Below are 24218 nucleotides of genomic sequence, written 5' to 3'. Positions count from 1 at the left end.
TCTTAGGCAGCTATAAATAGGGTTGTTCTAATAGAGGAAAAAGAAACAAAAACAAAAAACAAAACCAGAAAACAAAAACCCCTCCCTCTAGTCAACACAGAAAGACTCAAAACGATTGCACTTATTAGATGTGGACAGGATGGCAGAAGGCTCGCCAAGTGCACACATTCCTCTTGCTGCCCACGGCCTGGGGCCAGAGGTAGGTGGCTCTGGGCTGGCTGCAGAGCGGGGTCCTCTTTGGTGGGGCCCACAAGCCATCTGGGACTACAAGGGAAGACAACTCTGGGGGCAAGGCCCAAGCTGGCTTTTGGTCAGCAGCCATGTTTCTTTAAGGACAATACTTAGCAAGGGGAGTAGGGCTCCCCCAGGGAGCACTCAGGTGGGAGTGAGGGAATGGCTGGGCCAGGGAAGACAAGTAAGAAAAGGGATTAGTGTTTGAGGCTGGCTTCCAATTGTTCTGTAGTCTAGTCCTTTAGAGGACACATTTTCTTTTTTTTTCCGTTTTCTTTTTTTGCCGATGCTTTAAAACCTGGTTTCTGTCCTGCAGAGATAAAGTCTTTCTCTTGGGGAGCAGCAGCCGCCTATTCAACGTGGTAATTCCTGCTGCTCTTCCTCATTCAGCTGGTGTCCACCAGCCAGTGGTGTGGGCCTTTTGTAAGCCCTCATGAATTGGACCCCAGGCAGTTGTGAGCGAAGAAGGAGAGGAGCTGTGTAGACAGGAAAGCTGGCTGTGTGGGCAGTCCAGGGCTCAAACCACGTGTCCCAGAGGACGAGTGCTGGCATTAAGCCTGTAAGTCAAAGGCTTCTTTGGCAGAACCCTGGGCTGTTAGAATATTCCTGGGGGGCACAGCCAGGGGACATTTTGGCTCCTGTCTAGCAAGGCACAACCTATAACGGCAGAAGCCCCTCTTCCCCCTCCCCATTCCCCACTAGACCCGCTTCCTTCGTGGGCCTCTAGCACCCTTCCAAGCTGATGGGGTCAGGGGTGTGAGCTGGTAAAATGGGCAGTGTGGCTGGGGAGGGGAGCAGGATACTGTTCCTTCACCCCTCGGGAGAATAGAGCCAGCACTGAATGGCTTTTCCAGGGAGCATATAGGAAATGAGTAAAGAGAAAGAGCGAGGCAGAAAGAGACAAGGAAAGGAAGCTAGAGGAATGGAAAGGGAGAGTGCTTGGTCTATATGGAGATTTTTTTTTCTCCAAAAAGAGAGATCGGAGAGAGTCCCTCATCTGAGGGTGGGGGCTGCCGGCTCTGAGGGCTAAAGAGTCTGGGGGCTTCAAAACCTGGGTCTTGGGCCTAGCGGCACTATTTATAGGGCCTCAGGAAGCTGGAAACTTTGGAGCGGAGCAGCTTGATGAAGGATTTGGGCAGCATCTCCTTGTGCTTCTCTGTGTACTTGAAGTAGTTCTGCGGGTGGGCCAGCACCTCGAAGAAGGCCTTAATGAGCTTCTTGTCCTGCAGAGGATGGCAGGTAGCAATGTCAGCATCAGTGTCAGTGGCGGGAGAGAGGACCACCAGCCTCCACTCAGCAGCAGCCCCTCTTGATGTCTAATAGGCATATCCAGAAGTGAACTCTGGATTCCCATCCCCCCATCTGTTGCTCCTTTGGAATTCTACAACTCAGTCAGTGGCAGCTCCATCCTTCCATCGCTCAGTCCCAGTCCTTGGAGCCATCCTTGACCCCTCCCTCTTGCTCACAACCACAGCAAATCCTGTTGATTCTACCTTTAAAATATATCCAGGGTCAGACCACTTCTCACTGCCTCCAGAGCTACCACCCTGTCCAAGCCACCATCATCTCTCACTTGGCAATGGCCTCCTGACTGGTCTCCATGCTTCTACCTACCCTTGTCCTTCTACAGACTGTTCTCCCCCATAGCAGCCAGAATGACTTTTTTGGTTTTTAATTAGATCACGTCCTTCTTCTTTTCTAAACACTTCTCTGGTTTGTTTGTTTTATCTTTTATATCTTTATTGGAGTATATAATTGCTTTACAATGCTGTGTTAGTTTCTGCTGTACAGCAAAATGAATCAGCTATATGTATACATATATCCCCATATCCCCTCCCTCTTGAGTCTGGTTTCTTTTATCACTCAGTAAAGCTGAATCCCTTTCACGGCCCATAGGAATGTGATCTGTGCCCTGCTGTCTCTCCTCTATCCCCGTCTTAACTCTTCCTTACTCTGCTGAGCTGCACTGGCCTCAAGGTTCTTGAACATGCCACACGGCTCCCATGCTCCTGAGCTTGCAATGCTCCTCTCCTGATCTTCTAATGGGTAGCCTTTCACCTCCTTCAGGTCTCTTCTCCTCAGAGGCCTTCCCTGATCACCCTGTCTGAAACAGCAACATGATGTGTGGAGAGCCTACTGGGTGCCAAGCACTGTGCATTAGGACTCAGCTCTTCTGGCTTCTAGGCTAGTGTTCTTTCCATTGCATCAGCAGATTTTTAAAACAAGGGGTGGAGCTTCCAGCCTCTCATCTCCACTTTAATCAAAATGGTGCCTCTACTTTATGCATTGGGAGTTCCACAGCACATCTGATATAAGGAGTCAGATGCTCTAAAAATTTTTGAAAAGCATCGCTGAAATTATACTCTTTGCAGTCTGCAAATTCTAGATTTTTGTCATTGTGTCTCATTTTGATAATAATACAAAAATTATTTTATTTATCATAAAGATAACTTTTTTGCATGGATAATTTATGAAGGATAATACTGTGACTAGGACGATATAGTTTCTTTAGTAAGATTTTCTCAAACTGGGATCCACAGACCTAGGTATCCAGACCATCCTTCAATGTTGGAAACATTCCTTTTCCTTTAAAAGTGGTCTATACCGAATTAACTCTGAGAAACACTGTACTAGATCTGCTGTTTTTCTGTGGGAACTGAGGAGGGAGTAAGGGAAGGCAGGGACTTATGCAAAAGCATCTTTCTAAACCACATTTTCTGTATATGTCTTGGTGGAAGAGGTCAAGGACATTTCATCTCCTCATCCTCCCTTCCTCTTCACCCAGAGTGTAAGACAGTGTGAGTGACACTGCAGTCAGATGGGCTTGGGCTCAAATCCCAGCTTTACCACTGGGCAAGTGCTCTAACTCTCTATGCCTCAGTTTTCTCATCGGTAAAGTGGGAATGATGAAAGTACCTAGTTCATAGAGCTATTGTGTAAATCAAATGAGAATATTCAAGTAAGCACTTAGCATATTGCCTGCACATTGCTACGTGCTCATTAAACACTGGCCATCATTACTGTTCATATTCACTCACCTTTAAAATCTCCTGGTGGTTTTCAGATGCATAGAGCCGGCCGTCTCGCACAATGTCTTCAACCAGCTGTTCATAGTCCTCTGCAAGGTCAGCGAAGGAGAGGGGCTCAGGGGTGGGAACTCCTCCTGCTTCCTTGCTCCCTCCAAGACCCATGAGCCTCCCCTTTCTCACCCACTTCCCTGGCTCTTCTGCCCTTGCTCACCATCATAGGTAACATAGGGAATCTGGAAGCCACGGGCGCTGTTGGCCTCACTTGTCTTGAAGTTGATCCAGAGCTTCCTGGAGCGGGCTGTGAAGGCGATGGGGCGCTCGTAGGTCTGGCAGGTCTCATAGGTGGTAATGGAGGATGGGGAGGCTGGGAAGGCAAGCAGCAGGTCAGGAGAGAGCAGGGCAAGCTCTCCAAGTCCTCCTAGAGTGAGGAATCATGCTGACAGAGGCCCTCCCTCATGTATGTAGCTCCCCTACCCTCCAGCATACACATATTCTCTCTCAATGCCCTGGGCTTGTTCCACAATTCCTCTTTGACATCCAGGCAGTCACACAGTGTAAGAAATTTGACATTTAAGTGAATGGAACAGTAAAAATACTAGAATATGGGCTTCCCTGGTGGCGCAGTGGTTGAGAGTCCGCCTGCCAATGTGGGGGACACGGGTTCCTGCCCTGGTCCGGGAGGATCCCACATGCCACGGAGCGGCTGGGCCCGTGAACCATGGCCGCTGGGCCTGCGCGTCTGGAGCCTGTGCTCCACAACGGGAAAGGCCACAACAGTGAGAGGCCCGCGTACCGCAAAAAAAAAAATAACTAAATAAAAAAAATACTAGAATAGGAAAGTGACACATGTAAGACTATTGGAATTCTGCTCCCAAAGCTGGCTTTCTTAACTCTGCTCTCCACCGAACATGTGGCATTCATTGCTGTTTTCCTTTGCTCCGAGGCCTCCCTCATCATTGCCCCAATTCTTCCAGCACCAATTTTTTTCTCTCTCTCTCCCTCCCAACCAGATTTGGACTGCCCTTCCCTGGCCCAACTCTGCAGCCACCCACAGTTCTTTCTCATGACGAGGACGTCCCCACACTCGTCCTCAGATGGCAGGAAGATCTCGGGTACCACGATAAGAATCTTGCGCTTGGGTGGGGGGTTGATGTTCCAGACGCACTCCACGCCGGCTGGGTAGTTGCCTGGGTAGTTGGGAGACTCGATATAGCCAGTGAACTCACCCAGCTCCCCACCACACTGGCGATCTGTAGGCCAAGCCCCGGTGGACAAAGCAAGAAAGAGAAGGGAAGTCAGTGGGGAAATAGGTTGGGGAAATTGAAGAGTTCTGAAGTGGAAATCAGATACACGTAGGAAGCCTCCTTCTTAGTCATCATCTCTTCTCCAAGTTCTGGGTCTCCCTTCCTTCCTGCCCTTTTAGTACCTTCTAATCTCACTTTACCTGTCCCTGCCTCCCCACTACCTGCCTCCCTCCTCTCCAGGGAGAGGGTGCTACAGGGCCCAGCCCAGCAACCCGTCTTGAGGTTGAGTGGGTTGGGGAGAGATGGAGGGTGGGACTTTCCTGCCCATCCACTGCCCAGCCCTGCTCCCTGTTGGTTTACTCCCTGCCCACCTCCAGCTTCCTCCCATGCCCACTGCTCCCAGGCCTCTCCACCCCTTCTTCCACAGCCTGGCCTGACACATACTCTTGCACTGGGCCACACTGGTGGAGCCATCAAAGTCAGTGCTTGTGTTTCCTGGACAGCGGGTGCAGAAGTTCTGACGGAAGTCGGGCTGATAGGAGCCCATGGCACAGCGGATACAGCGATGGATGCTGGTGTTGTAGTAGTGCCCAGGGGAGCACTGGACTGCAGGCAAGGGGGAAGGGTAGGAGTTAAGATGGCAGGCAAGCGGGAGTTCTGGGGCAGGACACATTCGTCATAGAGAATGAATGAAGACATCAGAGTTCCTTCTAGAGTCCCAACCTTCCCTAGTCAGGCCAGAATTTAAGCTCAGGCAAAAACGAACTTGACAGAGTGGTTGGCTACAGCACCAATCCTGTTCTTTCAAGGCACTGAGCACAGTCGCAAACCTGTACAGAAACTCATTTGTTGTATAGAGGGGAAGGTGACACCAGCTTTCCAAAGCAGAGGGGTAAGTAGAACTGTTAGCTATTCCCCACTTCCCACGCTTGGGACTGGTGGAGGGTCAGGACGGGTCCTATGAGTAGGATGCGGGGGTTGGTCATGCAGCTGGGCCTTTCCCGGTTTGGGGAAGATGGTAGGGCAACATACTTGGGTCTACTCTGGGGACTTGGAGAGTTTTTTGGAAGTAGCTGGGGTTGGGGTCCTGTACCGGGGGGAGTAGCCCACTCACCTTTAGTGTCACAGTCTTGGAAGGAGGCGGCTCCCTCGTGCTTGGTGGTGAGGCTCCCACCGCACGGGAAGCACAGGGTCCGTCCCGCTTCAGGTTGGTAGGTGCCACGTGGACATGGCTGGCAGGGCTTGAAGCCATCTACAGAGTGTTGGCCAGGTGAGCACTGACCTGCAGTAAACCGAGGGCCCAACTCTGATGGGGATGTTCCTGGTCATCCCCACGGGGTCACCCAGTCTCAGGGGACAGAGGCACACACAAACAGGATGTTGACTAGGAGAGTGGCCTGGGGCCTGGGCCTGCCTTGGGAAATCCCATGCCCATGGGCGTCCCAGTGCCCACCCTACCCCACTCTGTATTGTTTGTTCCCCTGGCACCTGCACACGTGGTGACGTTGGTGGCTCCGAGAGGCCCGTGGGCATCACTCCCAGGGCAAAGGTCGCAGGAGAGCTGCCCTTCTCTCTCCTGGAAGGTGCCCGCCGGGCATGGTACACACTGCTCCGTCTGGCCGTGGTAATACGTTCCCTGCGGGCAGCTGACTGAGGGAGAGTCGGCCGCGCTAGCCACCCACCCCCCACCTATTTCCCACCACCCAGGTCTGGGACTCCCCTTCCCTCTCCCCCCAGATTCAAGGAGAATCTCTTTGTCCGGGAACAGACAGAATCCTGCTTGGGAGGATTAGGGGCCAAAGCCATGTGCAGGAGGGTTGGTGGCCCGACATGATGTCCCTCTAGATTTCAGCCTGGGACCAAGGAGGGGGTGATGATGGGCAGGAGTGTCTTGGCTGCCTCACAATTTGAGAGATGCAACCGAGGCCGTAAAGTGTCCTGCTCTGAACCAGACCCAAGCTGAGCCTTCCCTACTCCCCCACTCCCCTGTCCCCCAGCAAGCTCCCTTACCACACTTGGCCCCAGAGCGGTGCTGCCCGGGCCTACAGGCCTCCACTGGTTCCGCTCGCTCCCCAGCTACTGGGCCTGGTTTGTGGGCCAGCTCATAATCAAGGCCTGCCAGGCGCAGTAGGAAGCGGTCCTGGTTGATGGACTTTCTAAGCATCTTCAGGGACCCTTTCAGCCGCCGTTCCATCCGCTGTCGGAGGCAGGGCAGCCCGCAGCCAGCTGGTGGGGTATGGTGTTATGAGTCAGAGAAGGAAGAGAAAGAAAGAGAAGGAAGAGAAAGAAAGAGTCCCTCCTCCCTGTGAGCAGGAGGGCAAGGAAGCAAAGCTAGGAGCTAGGAGGGTCGTGGTGAGAGGGACTGGCTCCTGGGCTTGGCCTTAGGCAGGGTCTGCCCTTAATACAGGCTCTGCCCCTTCCTTCACTGCTGTTTGCCCATCTCTGCCCTCCCCTTTCCACCCTCCTCCCAACGGTGTCCCAAGTCCCACCTGTGGTTTCTTCGGCTCTGACTTCTGCCTCCAGTTCCAGGGTGAGCCGAGTGACTTCCTTGCCTGGAGGGGTCCGGGCCCGCCGGCCCTTGCCCTTCCGAGAGGAGTCACACTTGAGGTGGATGAAGGTGACCTGGCAGTCAGAGCAGGGGGCACCACCTGGGGGAGAGGCCTTGTCAACCTCAGGGGCACCCCCTGGAGACAGGGAATGTTCTTACTCCCAGCTCTCACTTTTCCACCCCAACTCAGACAGATCTCACTAGATCTCTGACTATAACTATCTCAATTCTCTTGTAGTCTAAGATACTAATCAGTTGGTGGGGGGGATATCCTAGGACTTCCTTGGACCCTATGCCTACAACTGTTTCCTCCCCTGTTCTGTCCAGAATTCAGGGTGCCAGTGGGTTTTTGGAGATCCCACTAAGCAGAAGAGCTGAGGGGTGGGAAGGGTTTGGTGGCCAGATAGCCCATTGGAGTGGGGTCCCCAGTCCAGACCTGGCCCCAGGATTCTGCTGGCCTCCTCCGTTTTGCCTTTGTTTCTCAGGTGCAAACGGCATTTGGCATCTTTGATCTTGAAGGAAGCCCGCTGTTTAACCGTCAGCACTGCAGCCTCTAGAGGGATGGCAGAGCTCAGCACAGCCTGGGGGTCCCTTGAGGGTGGGGGCTGCTATAGAGGATGTTGGGAAGCTGGGGCCAGCGGCTTGGCTGGAGGAGAGGGACTACGAAAGCCAAGGGCATCGGCTGTTCTCCAGCAGGGCTGGAGAATTACAGAGGAAAGAAGGGGATCCAGGAAAAAGTAAGGCCAGGAGGATTAATAAAGAAGAGAAATAAGGGTTAATAAGCCAGGGAGTAGCATGGAACAAGGCCTCTGGGCTGGTGCTCACCATGGCAGTGGTTGGAGTTTGTGCTGTTCCCAGTGTGGCCAGCTCGGCCTGGAGCAGCCCTGGGGCTGGGGATGCCACAGCTCACGGTGAAGCCATTCTCAGACTCTGAGAGAAGGGGGCTGTCACAGCTCTGACCTGCCCCCTGACCCCCACTGGCTGGAGGAATCCAAGGGGACCAGAGGAGCTGCCTAAACAGCCAGCCTTCCCCCCTGCCAGCCCTCCAGCAACCTCCTCCCTGTACCTGGCAAAAACCGGGCCCGGGAGGGGCAGCTCAGGGCACAGGTGTCCTTCTTCCCAGACCGACTGCAGCTGATCATGGCTTTCGAGGCACCAGGACTACTGTGACACTTTACTGGCTCTAGGAAGTGGAGAGAAGCCTGAGGAGGAGAGGGTCTTCCTCTCCCGCCCTCTCTGTCAGTCCGTCAGTCAAGTAATTAGGAGGAAGAGAATTAGCTACATGTAGAACTGCAACTGTACACGGAGATGGATGAAGGGATTATTTACCAGGAACTTCACATTTCAAATGGCTACATTCTCCATCTCCTACTACCTCATACCTTCCTCAGTATGGAACTCCACATTTCCCAGGACCCCAACTACCCCCCACCCTGAAACTGCAGTTCAAGACTCAGCCAGCAGAGGGCGCTGCCCACCTGTGCAATCCTTCCCGTTCCAGTGCAGCCGGCCCTGGCCTGCTGGGCAGGTACACTGGTAGCTGCCAGGAGTGTTGATGCAGCCAAAGCGGCAACCTCCCCGGTTGATACTGCACTCATCCACATCTGGGCGAGGGAGGAGGGAGGCACAGACAAACAATAAGGGGGTGGGTGGTGGGTGGGGGGAAGTAGGAGCCAGAGAGTGGGCAGTGAGTGGTTACTGGTTAGAGTTCCAGGCACTCTGAGATGATTCCCGGCCCGAGAAGAGCTCAAACCTAGGACCTCCTTCCCTAATCTCTGTTCCCAGTCAAAAGAAGGATTGAGAAGGGACCAAGCTAACAAGCTTTTTAAAGCCTTCCACTCCTACCTACCAGTGGGGCTGTAATTTGGAAGCTAAGGATGGGAGTCAGGAGGCAGTGATGGGGATGGGAGACAGAAGTTTCGGAAACAGGATGCCGTTCCCTGATACTCTAATCTCTCAGTTGTCTTAATCTCTCCCACTTCATCATGATGAATGCAGACATGGCACATGCACCTGGGGATTGCCCACAGCCACCAGCCAACTCAGGGGCTCGTTCGATTGAAGGGTGAGGAGTTGAGAGGGGCTGGGTGGCTGAGGGTCCAGATTTGCTGACTTACCCCCACAGTGGGTGACACCATATAGTAGGTAGCCGTGATGGCAGAGGCACTGGAAGCTCCCTGGTGTGTTGACACATATGTGGTCACAGGTCCGATCAAAGGAACACTCGTCTATATCTGGAAGGGCAAGGTTTCAAGCCGCTGAGTCTGTCTTGAGGCACATGACGACCCTGTGACTCGTGCTCAGGTGAAGGGCCCCAGGGAGGGGCCTTGGCTCTCTCCCTTAAACTGAAAAGAGTTCCTACCTCTGGCCCAGCCCTAAGATCAGCAGTTCAGCAACGCCTGCCCACCCCCTAAGCCCGCTCCATTTGGAGTCTTTGGAGTCAGGAACTCTTGAGGTCCGGTGCCTATGGATCAGGGCCACCACGTGTGGTCAGATCCTGCCAAGGATATGAACTGGGGTGAAATCCATCCCTCACTTCTTTTTTTTTTTTTTTTTTTTTTGCTGTACGCGGGCCTCACTATTGTGGCCTCTGCCGTTGCGGAGCACAGGCTCCGGACGCGCAGGCTCAGCGGCCATGGCTCACAGGCCCAGCCGCTCTGTGGCATGTGGGATCTTCCCGGACCGGGGCACGAACCCGTGTCCCCTACATCGGCAGGCAAACTCTCAACCACTGCGCCACCAGGGAAGCCCCCCATCCCTCACTTCTTGCCAAGCCACATGCCCCAGCGTAGAGCTGGTTTGCCCAGAGGAAGGAGCCCATTTGCTAATTCACAGCACAACACTACCTATGGAGACTCTCCACAGTGTCCTTTGAGCTTCTCAGGCTCTGGCCCTCTGGCCTCTTTGAAGCTCTCCTACCCCGAGAAACTCTCCAAAGGCTTTGCCCTTGGCCCAAGTCTGCTCACCCTGGCAGTTCCTCTCATTGATGAGAAGCTTATAGCCCTTCTTGCAGCTGCATTCGAAGCTGCCCACTGTGTTGCGGCAAATGTGGTCACAGCCCCCATTGTTCAAGCGGCACTCATCTATGTCTGGGGAGGCAGGGCAAAGGAGAGAGAATCAGAGTAATACTGAAGGCTGGGGACAAATAGGGAGACAAGATCCCTCCCTCCCTCACAGAGACAGGGAGAATCAAGGAGAGCCCTGGGCCTGCCTCTTTCTCTCTCCCGTCTCTGTTTCTCCCCCGTTCAGGGTATCTGTGGCCATTAGTAACAACCTTGTTTCCTGAGACTGAGTCTTCTTAGAAGGGAAAGATGGGAACCAGTGTCAGGCCCTCAGGTAATTGCCTAGAAGTAGGTGGGCACCTGACTTACAGGGGGCTAGTCCATGCCCCTCACTCTGCCACTGACAGCCCCTCCCAAGAAAGCTGGTGGACAGGGTTTATCCCCTTACTGTCCCCCACCCCTGCCTGCCATAAGAGCACGGGGGGGTGCGGGGGGGCAGGGGGCAGAGAGGTGGAGATTCAAAGGGGCAGCGCTTCAGAGAGGAGGAGCTGGAAGAGAGGCCAGGCAGGGAGGACCTCCAGGAGAGCCAGTGAGGCTGGGGAGCTGATGGGGGGAGGGGTGGGGGCCAGGCAGGGGGCTGGGCTGTGAGAGGTCTGGAGAGACTCAGGCCTGAGGCAGCTTTCAGCACTAAGAAGGGAAGGGAAGGAGGGGGGCGTGAGCGGCTTCCTTCCTGAGGTCAAGTTCCCTAAGCGGGTGGCAGACAGGACCCAGGCTACTCACCCCTACTTGGGGGAGGGGGCAGAGGGGGCAGTATTCCACTTCACTCTTAGCATACCTGTCAACAGTCCTCCCTAGCAGCAAACCTCTCAGCTCCGGCTGTCTGACCTGCGGCCCCAGCCCTCCCCCGCACCCCAACCTCCTCCGAGGCCTCTCTACCAGCTGTTGGGCCAAAAGACACAAAGAGCAAGCCCAGGCCTTCCTCCAGTCCCCACTCCTTGTGACCAAGGGACACAGACCTGATGAATCACAATTTTCAGTATGGCTACCCTCCCTTTCCCCCCCACCCCCGCTCCACCTTTCCCCTAAACCTGGCTAATTAAAAGGTGGGGAAAATAGAATGGACAATGTGGGACATTGTACCATAATAATAGCTAACACAGAGTGTTCACCGTTTGCCAGGCACTGTTCTAAGACTTTACATACAGTTTATATGTAACTCATTTAATCCTTACAACATTCCTATGAGGCAAGCACTTTACTTGGTGAAACTGAGGCGCAGAGACACTAAGTAACTAGCCCAGGATTGCGGAGTTAATAAGAGGCAGAGCTGGAATCTGAACCCAGGCAGCCAAGCTCCAGCCTCAGTGCTCCCAACTGCTACCCTAATCTCCCTCTGACCAGGAGAGCCTTTCCTCCGGGAAAGGTCTGGGGAATGTGGGTTAAGAAGGTTATGGAACACACCTGTGACCTTGTGCATACATAGTCAGGGCTCAAATATTCTTCTAGACTCAAGAACAAACGTGAATGGCACGTCCATTAACCAAGAGGGTTAGGGACCCATAGGGGAAATGGGAATAAGAGTAAGGAAAACAAAGTGGGGCAGGGGCAGGGACACTAAGGAACTGGCTGGACTCTTTTTTTTTTGGCGGTACGCGGGCCTCTCACTGTTGTGGCCTCTCCTGCTGTGGAGCACAGGCTCCAGATGCGCAGGCTCAGCGGCCATGGCTCACGGGCCCAGCCGCTCCGCGGCATGTGGGATCTTCCCAGACCAGGGCACAAACCCGTGTCCCCTGCATCGGCAGGCGGACTCTCAACCACTGCGCCACCAGGGAAGCCCCAGGCTGGACTTTTTTTGTGCCCCTTGAACTGAGATGGGGAAAGGTGGGCAGGAGACAAGCCTTAGTCACAGCCTCAGTTATTTACAATCAGGATCGTCTCCAGGGGCTTGAGGAGGTCCCACAATAGGTACTGTATCTCTGGTCCCAACCTCAGCCCCTTACCCTTACGCCCCTGTCCTCCGAAAACTCTTACCTTTGCAGGTCTTCCTGTCCGGCTGCAGCATGAAGCCCACAGGGCAGCTGCAGTGGACGCCCGTCGCTGCATCGTGGCACTTACTGTCGCAGCCCCCGTTGTTAACAGCACAGGTCTCTGTTTAGGAGGGAGGTGGGAGATGGTAAGCTGGTTATCAGCTCGGAGGAGTCCCAAACGTGAGGGTATAGGAGGGAGCACAGAGGCCCAAGGGAAGGCCTTAGCCTCCCTGTGCTTTAGAAGGAGCATTAAGTGGAGGCTCCCAGCCCCCTTCCTCCCATCACTCCCGCCCCCATCCCCTCACAAGTACAGCCAAGCAGTCCACTTCCCTGCCCCCTACTTGATTGAAACAAGGTGGACAGCAGTGAGGCAGGTACAAGCCAGAGCTGTCAGGCAGGAATGTGCTGAGGGGGTGGAGGAGGTAGAGAGGGGAGGGCGCAGGGAGGGATGGAAGCTAAGTAAGGGTGGTCCCCGCCGCCAGGGATCAAGAAGGGACAATAGGAGTTTCCTCCTCTTTCCACCGACTATCTCATTGGCGGGTGGGGGGTCATGGTGGGACAATCCTGGGAAGAGTGAGCCTGGTGATTCCTAAGACAGCTGAGAGATGACTGTCAATCCATTTCCCCTTCCTCCCTGCTCAGCTGTCTTAAGAAAGATCCCAGTTCCAGGACTGACTGCTCATCCTCAGAGGAGACAGCTAGTACTCCATCATTTCCCAGCCCCTTCCTGGCTACCTCCAACTCCTCCCAGGCCCTCCTCTTAGTTCCAGAGGGAGACAACCTGGCTGTTTTACTTTCCTAATGGGGGAAGTACTGTCTAGGCTAGGGGAGGGGGCAAAAGGAGAAGAAGCCAGAGGAGAAGGAAGGGCGTAAGAAGATAGGTGAGAGAGTTAGAGAACCTCAGAGCTAAGTCTCTTCTGTTGACCCCTCCTGACTGGTAAGCTTTCCCTTTGCTGAGAGGTAGGAACTGGGGGAGTATGGATGGGCCACTCTCCCTATTTTCTGAATTCAGAGCAGGAGAAAAATAGAGGTTTAAACTGCAGCTCAGGAGAGTTGGATGAGCCCAGGAGAAAAAAACATCAGCTCAAACAGTGCAAGGCCCTGACGCAGGGACTGTGAGGGAGGTGTGGTCCATCCTCTGGGGGGCCTAGAATTCTCCCATTAGAGAGACAGAATCCTGGGGCCTCCACTAGGGAAGAGAGGAGAGAGGTTCTCAGAAGCAGGGGAGCTGAATGAGAAAAGTGCTGGAAAGTACTATCATCTTCTTGAATCCTTGACTCCTAAAATTCAGGCCCAACCCTTGTCACTGAGGAGACCAGCAAAGCAAAGACTCCAGAAGAAGCCCAACTCTGCCTGTGGGTCCCTGGTCATGCCCTGGGCCCTCAAATGCCCAGGTCTGGGAGCAGCCACAGTGGGATCTCCTATGTGCCACTCCCACCTTAAGTCTCTCCTGAGGCTCCCCGAGACCATGGGAAGAACCTAGGAGAGAACCTTGACTTCAGGCTCCAAGCCAAGCCATCCCCCACAAGAGTGGTCTTAGCATAAGAAGAAACCCTCTAAGCCCTGGAGCAGGGAGAGGGGAACAGAGATCCTGCACCAAGTCTAGTCAATTCTGAGGGATCCAGGGTGGGGAGCAGTAGAGCTGGCACACTGACCATCCCAGGCTGGACCAGGAAGCTGGGCATAGCCGCATACCCCTGCAGGGCAGAGCTCTCCAGAGGGGCCTCTCTGGCTGCCTCAAACCTCTGCTCTTCAGGCTGTGTATTTAAGTCACAGTTTAATCTGTGCTTATTCTGTGCCAGGCACTTAGTAGATGCTATAATGCACTATCTCCATCACCACAGCAACACTAAGAGAGGACTCTTATTCTCCCTCTTTTACAGAAGAGTAAACTGAGGCTCAGAGAGGAAAGCAGCTTGCTCAAGGTGGCACACTTAGAAGGTGGCAGAGCCAGGATTCAAACTTGGGTCTGTCTGAACTCAAATGTCGTGTGCTTAACTGTTATGGTGGGAGAGAATGGTGAGTGATGCTGGGACTGTGAGCTAATACGGGTAAGAACCCGAGGAGGGGATGGCATCTAACCCTATCCCACCCCGATCTCAGTGGGCACGATGGGTAAGTGCAGCTGGCTGGGTCTTTAGCTGTGTAGAAGGCAGAGAGAGGGAGGGGGCAGATGGCTGGGAAGGGGTGAGGTGTTAGAAGGTGGGACAAAGGAGCAGTAGAGGAAGGAGAGTGACAGGATCATAGAAAGAAAACCGACATGAAGGCTCCCAGGCCAGCTCGTGGGGACTCAGGTTTCCTGTCACTCAATGGGCCCGGTACCCAGGCTGCCAGGGGAGCCCGTGGGCATGCAGTTAGTGGGAGCCCCAGCGGGTTAGCCCTTCCCCTAGCAAGCCAGCAAGAGCAAGCGGAGAGAGCAGACATATTTACCATTAGAAACGGCCTGAGGGGGGATGTGCTGCTCTAGCCGCCTTTCCCCTGTTTGACATTGTAAAAAAGCTGTTTAGATGCTGCCCGGGAGCTACTGTGGCCCTCTGTGCCCCAACCCCTCCCCACCCTCCTCCTCCCTGCAGGCCCAAACCGTTGGCCCCAAATGATGAGCTCTGAGACTCCTACACTTCATTCCCCAGGGTTGCCCTGCCTGGTATCCTCCAAGAAGCCAGGCTCCCACCGAGTGACTGATGGGAAGCTGAGTCTCAGAGAGGGGCAGTCATGGGCCCAGTACTACACAGCATGCCAAAGGCAGAGCTGGGATGCAACCTCAAGTCTTATAAGCTGCCAAATCCCAAATCCCAGAGGGTGCCCACCCTTTCTGCTAAACTGTACCGCCCTCTCAGCCTCCCCACTAAATCTGAATGTCCTGATGGCCCCGAACAACGAAGTTTCCTTCTACCAGGGCTGGGGAGAAAAATGAGATACAGGTCAAGGTAAAATCAGTTCTACTGGAGAAGAGGGAGAGGAACTTGGAAAGGACATAGCTATGAACCTTAGAACAGCCTCATTTGCTCTCTTCTGCCTCACTTGGCCATGGCCCAGAGGGTGGAATGGGTCTTGACTAGAGAAGAGCTCAAGCTTAATAGGAGTATTTTCAAAAGCAGCTGTGCTCAGGACTATCTAAACAGAAAGACATCAGAGAGGGACCTGGCCTCACACCCATGGGCCCCAAGTTCTGTCCTAACACATGCAGCTTTTCTTTGGGGACTGCATGCAGTTTCTTCTGGGAGTCTCTAGGATGTGTGAGTGTGTCCAGGGCATCGTAGGAGGTTTGGAAAGCAGAAGAATTAGACTAATGAGGGAAAAAATGAAAGGAGCTGGAACAAACCAGCCTGGAGAAGGCAACATGAAGACCCAAAAATGTTCCAAGATTTGGGCGAGTTAGTTCAGAGGGAAACACGCGGCAAGAGAGATTTTAATTAAGGAGCTTTAGAACTGTGTGTGCAAGTCTCTGGAGCAGGTACCTGAGGGAGACCTTTAAGAGCACCGTCTGCTCCCCAGTTCTTGTGACTGGGGGAGAGGCAGTGCTCTCTGCAGAGACGGGGTGGGTCTCTGGAGTGAGATGGGAGAGAGTCTGGTTCTGAACCGGAATATCTTGTCTCTCATAAACACACCAAGTGACTGTGTTCACACCTTCCCATCCCCAGCATGTTGTATCCCATGAGATGAACGTCCATTCATAAATATCCGTGCCCACAGGACAAGCTTGCCCCTGCCTGGCTCAACACAGCCTTTCCCCCTGCCCAAACTCTCTGCGTTCATTTCCCACTTTTCCAAGGGGACACCTTGTCCCACTGTCTTTCTCAGCACTCTGTGAGCACACAGCAATTGGCCTTCACAAACAACAACAACAATAAAAACGAAAGACTTTTATAGAATTAGGAATTAAGGAACTGAACTCATCTATGGGACCTAAAGATATGTGAGGTAAGGCCTAGGAATTCAGGACAAGGGGTCCAGGGGTTAAGAAGGCCCCAAACCAGGGTGAGAGGGATGGGATGCTGGAATTGGCGAGGAAGTGGGAAGGCTACAGGCGGAGCTCCACTGGAATGTGGAGGAGAGAGGAGGAAATGGGCGCCTAGGGTAAGAGGACTGGAAGGGAGATTAAGAGGAGAGCAAGGAGAGAGAGGAAAAGATACCTGGAGCCAGGAAACCCCATTTGTCAGTTCAAGGCTGGTTGTTCCAGGAAAGAGCACTCTGTCCCACCCTCAGTTCCAGAGTGGGGACACTGGGTTGTGACAGCTCCCATCTTACCGTACTTGTCAACCAGGGCCTCTGTGCAGGCTTAACCCATTGCATTGCCCCAGCTTTCCTCCCCCTTCTCAACCACGGCCTGCGTCAACAAGCACCTCTGCTAATTATTCCCAACCTGGCAACACTTTATCCTGGATTAAGAGGATGGTGAGGCTCCCAGGGGTGGGACAGCAGAACCAGTGGGTGGGGGAGGGCAGGAGGGTCAGGTGAGCCCTTCAGTCTCTCAGAGTCGTCTCTCACTAGACCTGGCATTGTCTGGGTCTTCAACCTACTCACCAGTCATTCTGCTCTCAGCACTCGGGCCCCATGTGCTCCCCCCTCCCCTGGTTCCCAAGGGCCCCTACCCCCCACCCCCATCACAGGTGGACTGAGTTCTCCACTGGCCTCACCCACCGATGCACGTCTTCCCGTCGGTATGGAGCACAAACTTGACATGGCAGCCGCACCGGGGACCCTGCTCTGTGTCATCGCACGTGTGCTGGCAGCCACCATTACCATAGTTGCACGTCACTGTGCAGAGAGGGCAGGAGGCCTGTCAGCTTGCTTCTCCCTGGGTACCCCAGTTCTCCATAACATGGAGACTGGTCCTCTAATCTAGCTGCCTCTCCCACGCTCTCTTTTCTTCCCACCTCTTGCTGCCAAGGCCCCACGCCCTTCCTCTTTGTCTCCCCTTCTCCCCCACTGCCGTCCCAGTTATCTCACATTTACAGTCCCGTTGGTTCTTGGTGAGTTCGAAGCCAGGGCGGCATTCGCAGGCAATACCCCCTTTGGGTGTCTCCCGGCAAATGTGAGCACAGCCATGGTTCTTGTTCATGCAATTCATTCCTTCTAAAAGGGAAGAGGAGGGCGGTGAATGTTCTGTACTCCTGCACGCCTAGAGGAAGAGAAACTAGGAGGGCTAGCTGGGGCCTAGGGAAGTGGGAGGATTTCACTGAGGCTACAACACAGAGGAGACTGGCTCCCCCTCACAGGGCCCCTGTCCTGCCCATAGAGCTGGGTGCTAATAAGCAGAGCTCAGAACTATTCTGAATGAGATGTAAGTACTGACAGCCAGCCTCCCGACCCTGCATGATCACCCTCTCCTTCAAACAACCAAAAACTAGTGTCTAATAGCTGCCCAGCACTGTGCTGGTACTGGGTGCATCTAGGAAGGATCCAGAAAAATGTAAGACATGATCTCTTTCCTCAAAGAGCTTACTGTCAAAGTGGGAAGAAGATAAGTAACATTTATCACGTGAGTGAGGAGTAATTAGTACAGATAATCACGATACGTCTTATTCAACAAGTACTTATTAAGCTCCTACTACAAGCAGGGCAGTATGTTAGGTTCTGGGGATACGAAGATGAATTAGGCATAGTCTCTGCCCTCAGGGATGTCACAGTCGGCGGGGGTGGGAGGGTAATGGCAGAGTCACAGAAACAGACAACACATACCCCACTACGCCTGCCTGACCCTCCCAAGCCAATCCAAGGAATAAGGCATAGGTGAGGTCCTCTCAGATAACATCGGCTTAGGGCTCAGCCATCTACAATTAGGAGCGACACTCATCTTGGGTCTGGACACAGAGGATGTCCCATGGTAGCCTCAATCCCATACTGACCCCCAGCCCCAAATGAATTCTCCCAGATTTTCCTGTAACCCCAAGTATCTGTCCATGGAACCCTTAGGATGTAACTGGGTTGAGGGACAAGAGAAGAAAGAGTAGCAGAGGGTGGGACCTAGGGGTCACTGAGGGGAAGTTCCAGAGCAGGTGGAGAGAGAAGCCTGGGAGTGCAGGGCTGGGCCCTCCCAGGTCACAGGCTGACCTTCTGGCCGCTGGATGCAGGTGTGCTGGTTGTCGCTGAGGAAGAAGCCCTCCCGGCAGTGGCACTCATAACTGCCCATCATGTTGACACAGCTCTGCTGACAGCCACCGTTGCCCTCGGCACACTCGTCCACATCTGTGCAGGACAGGTGGTTGGTGAGGCCATGGGTGCGGGCCAGGGTCTGGTCATGCGCTGGGACTTCAGCACCCAGGGCTGAAAGCAGTCTTAAGAATCCAGCACACAAGCACATCCCCTCCACGGAAATCCAACTCCCAGCCTTACGCTAGGCAGTTCTCACCCACTCATCAGCTAACGTTCCACTGCCTGTGAAGAGGCCACCCTACGAGGGCAGAGCTGGGGAGTTACACAGGGGGGCAGGGGACATTCCAACATGGCCTCCCTTTCCTTCACCTGTTGAAATTGGGTCTGAAGGCAGAGATTAGGAAAGGAGTCAGAGCAAGAGAAACAGAGATGAAGATAAGGATGGAGACGGACGACGGGGAGGAACGGTGGGCAGCTGGTTGTGATGAGCAGCCAGGGAATCAGGGCTCCATGTGCAGGGAGAGCTTTGGCCACGGGGCTGAGGTTGGAGGGGCAGGGTGGGGAAAGGTAGTGAACTTCAACTCATTGTGGGGCAGGGACCATTTCTGTGGACAGGCCATGACCCCGTCCTTCCTCCCCTTCCCCCATGCCTGGGCTTGCTGCCACATTCCCTAGCCTTTCTCCTATTTTGGTTTAACAAAACAAAGTCTGGTAGCTTGGCGGGGAGGGATGGGGGAAGAGCTGCCAGGCCACACCCTGATTACCAACCCCAAATCACCACCCCCAGGCCCCAATGCCAAGCTCATTCCGGGGCTCCCACTTCAATGCCTTGACTCCATCTCTATGCTGCTTACTACCCTCCCAAGTTCACAGTCCTTCTCAGTTTTCCTTGGCACAGGGAGGCATCAGGGAGATGGACCCAAATGGACCAATCTAGCTCCTAAGGGACCTGACACCTAAGGGCCTCATCTGTCCTCTTCCCATCCTCTCTGCTGTGCCCTGAAACCCTGTCCTTCACCCTCTGGCCAAGGGCAGAGAGGCCCAGATCCAGCAGGCTCCTGCCCGAGAGATGCATCTGTAGGGAAAGCCAAGGAGGTATACGTTTTTTTGCCTTGTTCCTGTCCCATCTCCTACAGCCCTGACTTCTCCCTATCCCTGTCTTTCTGCTCTTACCCCATCCTATATTCTATCCTTCTATTTGCTCCCTTCTATTCCAGCCTTGTGATTTTGCTACTCTAGCCAAGTTCTTTCCTCTAGATCTCAGTGGGGAAACTGAAGCCAAGGGCATGGATGACTTAGGGTTCCCCTAAAAGACAAAGGTTAAGAGTCTGAACCCTATATAACCCTAAGGTTAGGGAAGGTTAGGAGGAACCCCTCCTCCTCATCGTCATTGACATTCCTCCCGTTTATTGAGCACTTACTATGTACTAAGGATTGTACGGGGCTCTTTACACATGTTCTCTCATAGTGAGTCACACAGCAGCCCTTTGAGTGGGATCCTACCATCCTTATTGCCCAAGGCTCCATAACTCCGTAAGCAGCAGAGCCAGGATCTGTCTGGAGCCAAATCATCTTCCCACCGTGCTCCACCTCCCGTGACTAAGCCCACTACTGTCATATCCTGGCCCTTCCCCTGAGAACACTTTCTAGCAGCATCTCCTTCATGTTTTTCATCCAGCAGAAGGATTATTTCATCCTCAGCATCTAGTTTCCAGGAGGAGGCTGACTTTGTTTTCTATTTTGTGGGAATGCAGCTTTTTGTTCACTTTCCTCTTCTTGCCTGGGAATAGAAAAGGCTAAAAACACCTCCTCCTCCACAAGACATGCCCTGCCCCACCCTCGCTCACCCAGACAGTTGTGTCCGTCATGTGCCAGGTGGAATCCATCATAGCAGGTGCATCGGTAATTGCCAGGGATGTTGACACAATCGTGCACACAACCTGCATTATCCTCCCGTTCACACTCATCCACATCTGTGGGCAAATAGGAGTTGAGGCAGCTGGACCCACCTGCGTGCCCCCGACTGTCCACCCCTGGGTTCAGCCTTATGGTGGTTTTTTAAAAAATATATAACCTCTGTGTATGTGTGTGCTTCTGTATGTGTCTCTGTTTCCCATAGTTACTTTCATAGCCTACAAACTATTTTGCATTTTGCTATTTTCATCTAAACTTAAGTCATAAACATTTTTACGTTTCCATCCAGTCTTTCCAATTATCACTGTACATGGCTGCAAAATATTCCATTATGTTGCTACATCATAACTTATTAATCCCTTTCTCTATTGTTAGTTTCCTTCCATTTATTTTTCTATCATAAATGATGCATCAAAAAACATATTCTCCCATATAGTTTCTTTGAATTTCCTTGGAACAAGTTCCTAAACATGAAATTCCTGGCTCAAAGAGTATAAATAACTTCAAGATTCCTGCTAGTATGACAAAATCACTTTTCAATTCATAATGTCACCAGGAATGAACAAGTGCACCTTGTGGAAGTCTTAACCAGCACCGAAGGTCATAAATTTAAAATCACATCTCGACGGCTTTAATTTGCATTGCTTTAATTATGAGGAGATGTGTTTGTTTATAGTATGAATTTCCCCTAGGGTAGATTGCCTGTTCTCATTCTTTTGGGGCATGGCATAAGGGTCTAAAGATGGAGGTTCCAGTGTCAGGGAACCTCAGGCCTTAGTCCCACGATTCTGATCCCCCCACCCAGTCAGGCTGTATGGCCGTGAACTGTTCCCACCAGGGCCTTAGCCAGCATATATGGTGGGGCCTTTGTGCAAATTAGAAAATGACACCCTCTCTGGGAAGAAACAGCTTTCCTCCAGCCCTCTCCCCACGCCAGCAGGGACTGCAGGCCTTAGTGTAATGTACAGCGTGGCCAACTGAGAGTAGCTCAGTGGGGGTCTCCCCTCTCCCGGCAGGTCCCCCTTCTCCAGGTGCCCTCCCAGCCTCACCTTTGCAGTGTTTACCATCCCCTGTGTAGCCAGACTTGCAGATGCACTTGTACGACCGTGGGGTGTTCTGGCAGATCGCATCGATGTGGCAGTTGTCAGTCCCCTCCACACACTCGTCCACATCTGGCAGGGGCAGAAGGAACACATGAGACCCTCTCTTGGTACCTCCTAAGGGGTGTCTTGAAGGTGGTCCCTCAGGGCAAAATCCCCTCTCCTCTAAAATAGAGGGCAACTCCTCCAGAAGCAGGTGGCCTCCCCTCCGATTTCAGAATCTTTCTGAATTCCTGAAATTCCTGTAATTTCAGGAATTCAGAAAGAACGCCCACTCCCCTCAAAAATACTTAATCCACAATGACAGCTAAAATTCCATCATTTGAAACACTCCTCTTTGATTTAAAAACAAACAAACAAAAAACCTTTGGACTGGGTAGGTAGCACACTTGATGAGAAACATTCAACCTAGGGTGAATTAGTTTACCTTTCTTAGGAGCAGACTTAGAGGGAGGGGGAAGAGAAGGGCACGGGGACAGTGGCCTCTGGGAAAGTGGCAGGGTCCAGCGACTATTGGTAATTCAAGGAGGAAGAAAGGGAGACGGGGCATCTGTGGAATCGTCATCTGCCTCACAGTTCTGCTTGAGACCAGGCCTGCTCCCACTTGCCCACCATGGCGCCAAGAATCTTTAAAGGATAGAAGTTCCATCCTGGAAGATTTGCCTAGGCCCATCCCTCAACAGCAGAGGGACTAGGAGCTGGCAGGGGCTGTGGCACCAGCAAACTGAAGCCTGCTAAGTGCAGCCTTTGCGGCTCTCCAGCTGATTCGTCCAGGCCCATCCATCCCACCACCCTGAGCTCTTTCATCTAACCCCAGGTGTACCTCGCTCTGACACAAGGTGCTACTCACACAGCTACGCTGAAGAAGAGGCCACCCAAGATCTGGCAGAAAAGCCAACGTTCAGAAAGGACATAGGAAAGAGAATCATTTATCATCTTTGGGCAAAAGACTCCAACTTCTGGGGCAATGTTACGGTGCCCATAAAGCTGAACCGAAGTAGGTGAAAATGTTTCACTCAGAAATGCGTTATAATTTAAGGCTGTGGAGGTTCGGAGATGACTCTGACCAGCCAAAAGGAGACACAAAAAAGTAACATGAAGCAGGAAGTGTCGAGTGCCACGAGGCATTAGAGATAAGGAGAGAGGGTCCTCAACCCTGGCTGCACAGCAGAGCCAACTCCCCTAGGAGATACCCAAGTGCTACCTCCAGAAAGTCTGGTCAGCTGGTCTGGGCTGAGACCTGGTCATCAGTTATTTTTCCAAAGTTACCCAGGTGAGTCTAATATGCAGCCAGGCTTGAGAATCTCCATTAAAGGGAAGATCAGAGGAGGAAGAGACAACTTGTAGCTGTGAACTAGGAAACCCAGGGTAGTATAGCAAACTGCAAGTAAAGAAATGGGATTTGAAATCAAGATCATAACTTCCAAGTGTGATCTATGGGTCACAGAATTGCTTGGTTTTTGTTAAAATGCAGATTCTTAGGCCTGACTGCTGACCTATTGAATCCAAATCCTTAAGGTGCTTGATATATTTTTTATTGAATGAATGAATGAGTGGATCAGTAATGCTCCAATTTATAGACACCCATGAGTCCTAGCTTGAAACAGTTAACTGTTCTTTTCTTTTTGATGTCAAGAACTTCCGGGGTAGGACTAAGGCTTCCTGGGGCTAAAAAGGGAACTGAAATTTGGAAGAGTGCCCCCAAACACCTGCCTCAAATCTTCTGGGCTTCTATTCGGCTCTGCACTCTACCCCTCCAACTCTTTGACCCCTCTGCAGCAGTCCACCACGCCCAGTGATCTAATTGCTGTAATTCACACTTATTCTCCACCTCCCTCAGGCTCTGCAGTCATGGTATCTGCCTGCTAGCTCACCCTAGGAAGTCATCCCAAAGTGAATGGATGGAGAAGAGGGGGTATAGAATTCTAGTTAATGAGACAGGGCAAGAGGGACCTGTGTAGATAGTAAGAGGCTGCATGGGGCTTCCCTGGTGGCGCAGTGGTTAAGAGTCCGCCTGCCGATGCAGGGGACACGGGTTCGTGCCCCGGTCCGGGAAGATCCCACATGCCACGGAGCAGCTAGGCCCGTGAGCCATGGCCGCTGAAGCTGCGCATCCGGAGCCTGTGCTCCGCAACGGGAGAGGCCACAACAGTGAGAGGCCCGCGTACCGCAAAAAAAAAAAAAAAAAAAAAAGACACTGCATGGAGAATCAGTTTGTCCAACTGATGAAGAGAAAATGGTACTAAGAAACGTCCTATTGTAGAAAGACAATAATCAGCCAGTCCCAGGTTCAAATCCAGCCCTACCACTCTCTAGGGCGTGTTTTCTGATTCTCTTATTTGTTCCTCTTTAAAATGGGGACGATAATCCCTTCTCATGAGAGGCTGTGAACAGCTGATGAGATAATTTGTGTAAAGTACCTAATAAAGTATCAGAAGCTTGAGATGATAATAATTAAATCACTGATTCAGATAACAGGTGCTCTATGACTGTGCTAAGATGGTAGCCACTAGGCACATGTGGCTATTTAAATTTAAATTACTTTAAAATTCAGTTCTTTAGTTGTCCTGGCCACAGGCCAAGTGCTCAACAGCCATACGTGGCTAACGGCTACCACAGTGGATAGCACAGGTGTGGAACACTTCCAACATCACAGGATGTTCTACTGGACAGCACTGCTTTACAAGTTCTGAATAAGAGATACCCTGGGCCCGAGTGGACCAAAAAAACTCCCTGAGGAGTGGGATTCAAGTTTGAGTTTTGGAAGTTGGGTAACCATTAGACAGTTAGAAGGGGAAAGGACATTTCAAGTGTGGTTAAATGCATGAAGAAAGACCAGGCACTCTGAGGTCCAAGTCCTTATCCTCTGTCCCCACATTTGCACATGCCCTCCATGTTGGGGAAAATATCTTTTAACAACTAATTCTAATCTTTGAATGGAATCCAAAGTTTTAGATGTTCTTTTTGGGGCCCCCGGAGGCAAGGGGACTGGACGATCACCCCCTTCCCTGTGGTAACCCTTGTGAG

General features: G+C 52.5%; 1 protein-coding gene across 3 annotated transcripts in view; it reads right to left on the bottom strand.

Annotated features, from left to right (window-relative positions):
- Positions 1-515: 515 nt before the first annotated feature.
- The window catches only part of SCUBE3 (signal peptide, CUB domain and EGF like domain containing 3), a 34445-nt gene continuing 10742 nt past the window's right edge, over positions 516-24218 (bottom strand). The window contains exons 2-22 of one of the 3 annotated variants that reach the window (XM_065884682.1): positions 21141-21263; positions 20025-20150; positions 18136-18270; positions 17032-17157; positions 16723-16839; positions 12086-12202; positions 10019-10141; positions 9170-9286; positions 8531-8656; positions 8119-8235; positions 7878-7982; positions 7489-7605; positions 6994-7152; positions 6515-6730; positions 5993-6154; positions 5619-5786; positions 4949-5110; positions 4313-4510; positions 3472-3624; positions 3270-3349; positions 516-1454 (exon numbers count right to left, since the gene is read on the bottom strand). In XM_065884682.1, coding sequence (XP_065740754.1) covers positions 1305-1454; positions 3270-3349; positions 3472-3624; positions 4313-4510; positions 4949-5110; positions 5619-5786; positions 5993-6154; positions 6515-6730; positions 6994-7152; positions 7489-7605; positions 7878-7982; positions 8119-8235; positions 8531-8656; positions 9170-9286; positions 10019-10141; positions 12086-12202; positions 16723-16839; positions 17032-17157; positions 18136-18270; positions 20025-20150; positions 21141-21263 — 2897 coding nt within the window. In that variant the 3' untranslated portion in view covers positions 516-1304. Of the gene's footprint in view, positions 1455-3269; positions 3350-3471; positions 3625-4312; positions 4511-4948; positions 5111-5618; positions 5787-5992; positions 6155-6514; positions 6731-6993; positions 7153-7488; positions 7606-7877; positions 7983-8118; positions 8236-8530; positions 8657-9169; positions 9287-10018; positions 10142-12085; positions 12203-16722; positions 16840-17031; positions 17158-18135; positions 18271-20024; positions 20151-21140; positions 21724-24218 lie in introns of those variants that run through there. The other 2 variants (XM_065884683.1, XM_065884684.1) reach the window with 2 other exon arrangements.

Source organism: Phocoena phocoena, chromosome 10, assembly GCF_963924675.1.
Source record: "Phocoena phocoena chromosome 10, mPhoPho1.1, whole genome shotgun sequence".
NCBI lineage: Eukaryota > Metazoa > Chordata > Mammalia > Artiodactyla > Phocoenidae > Phocoena > Phocoena phocoena.
Note: the sequence above shows the minus strand (reverse complement) of the source record. Positions and strands in the feature narration are given on the sequence as shown.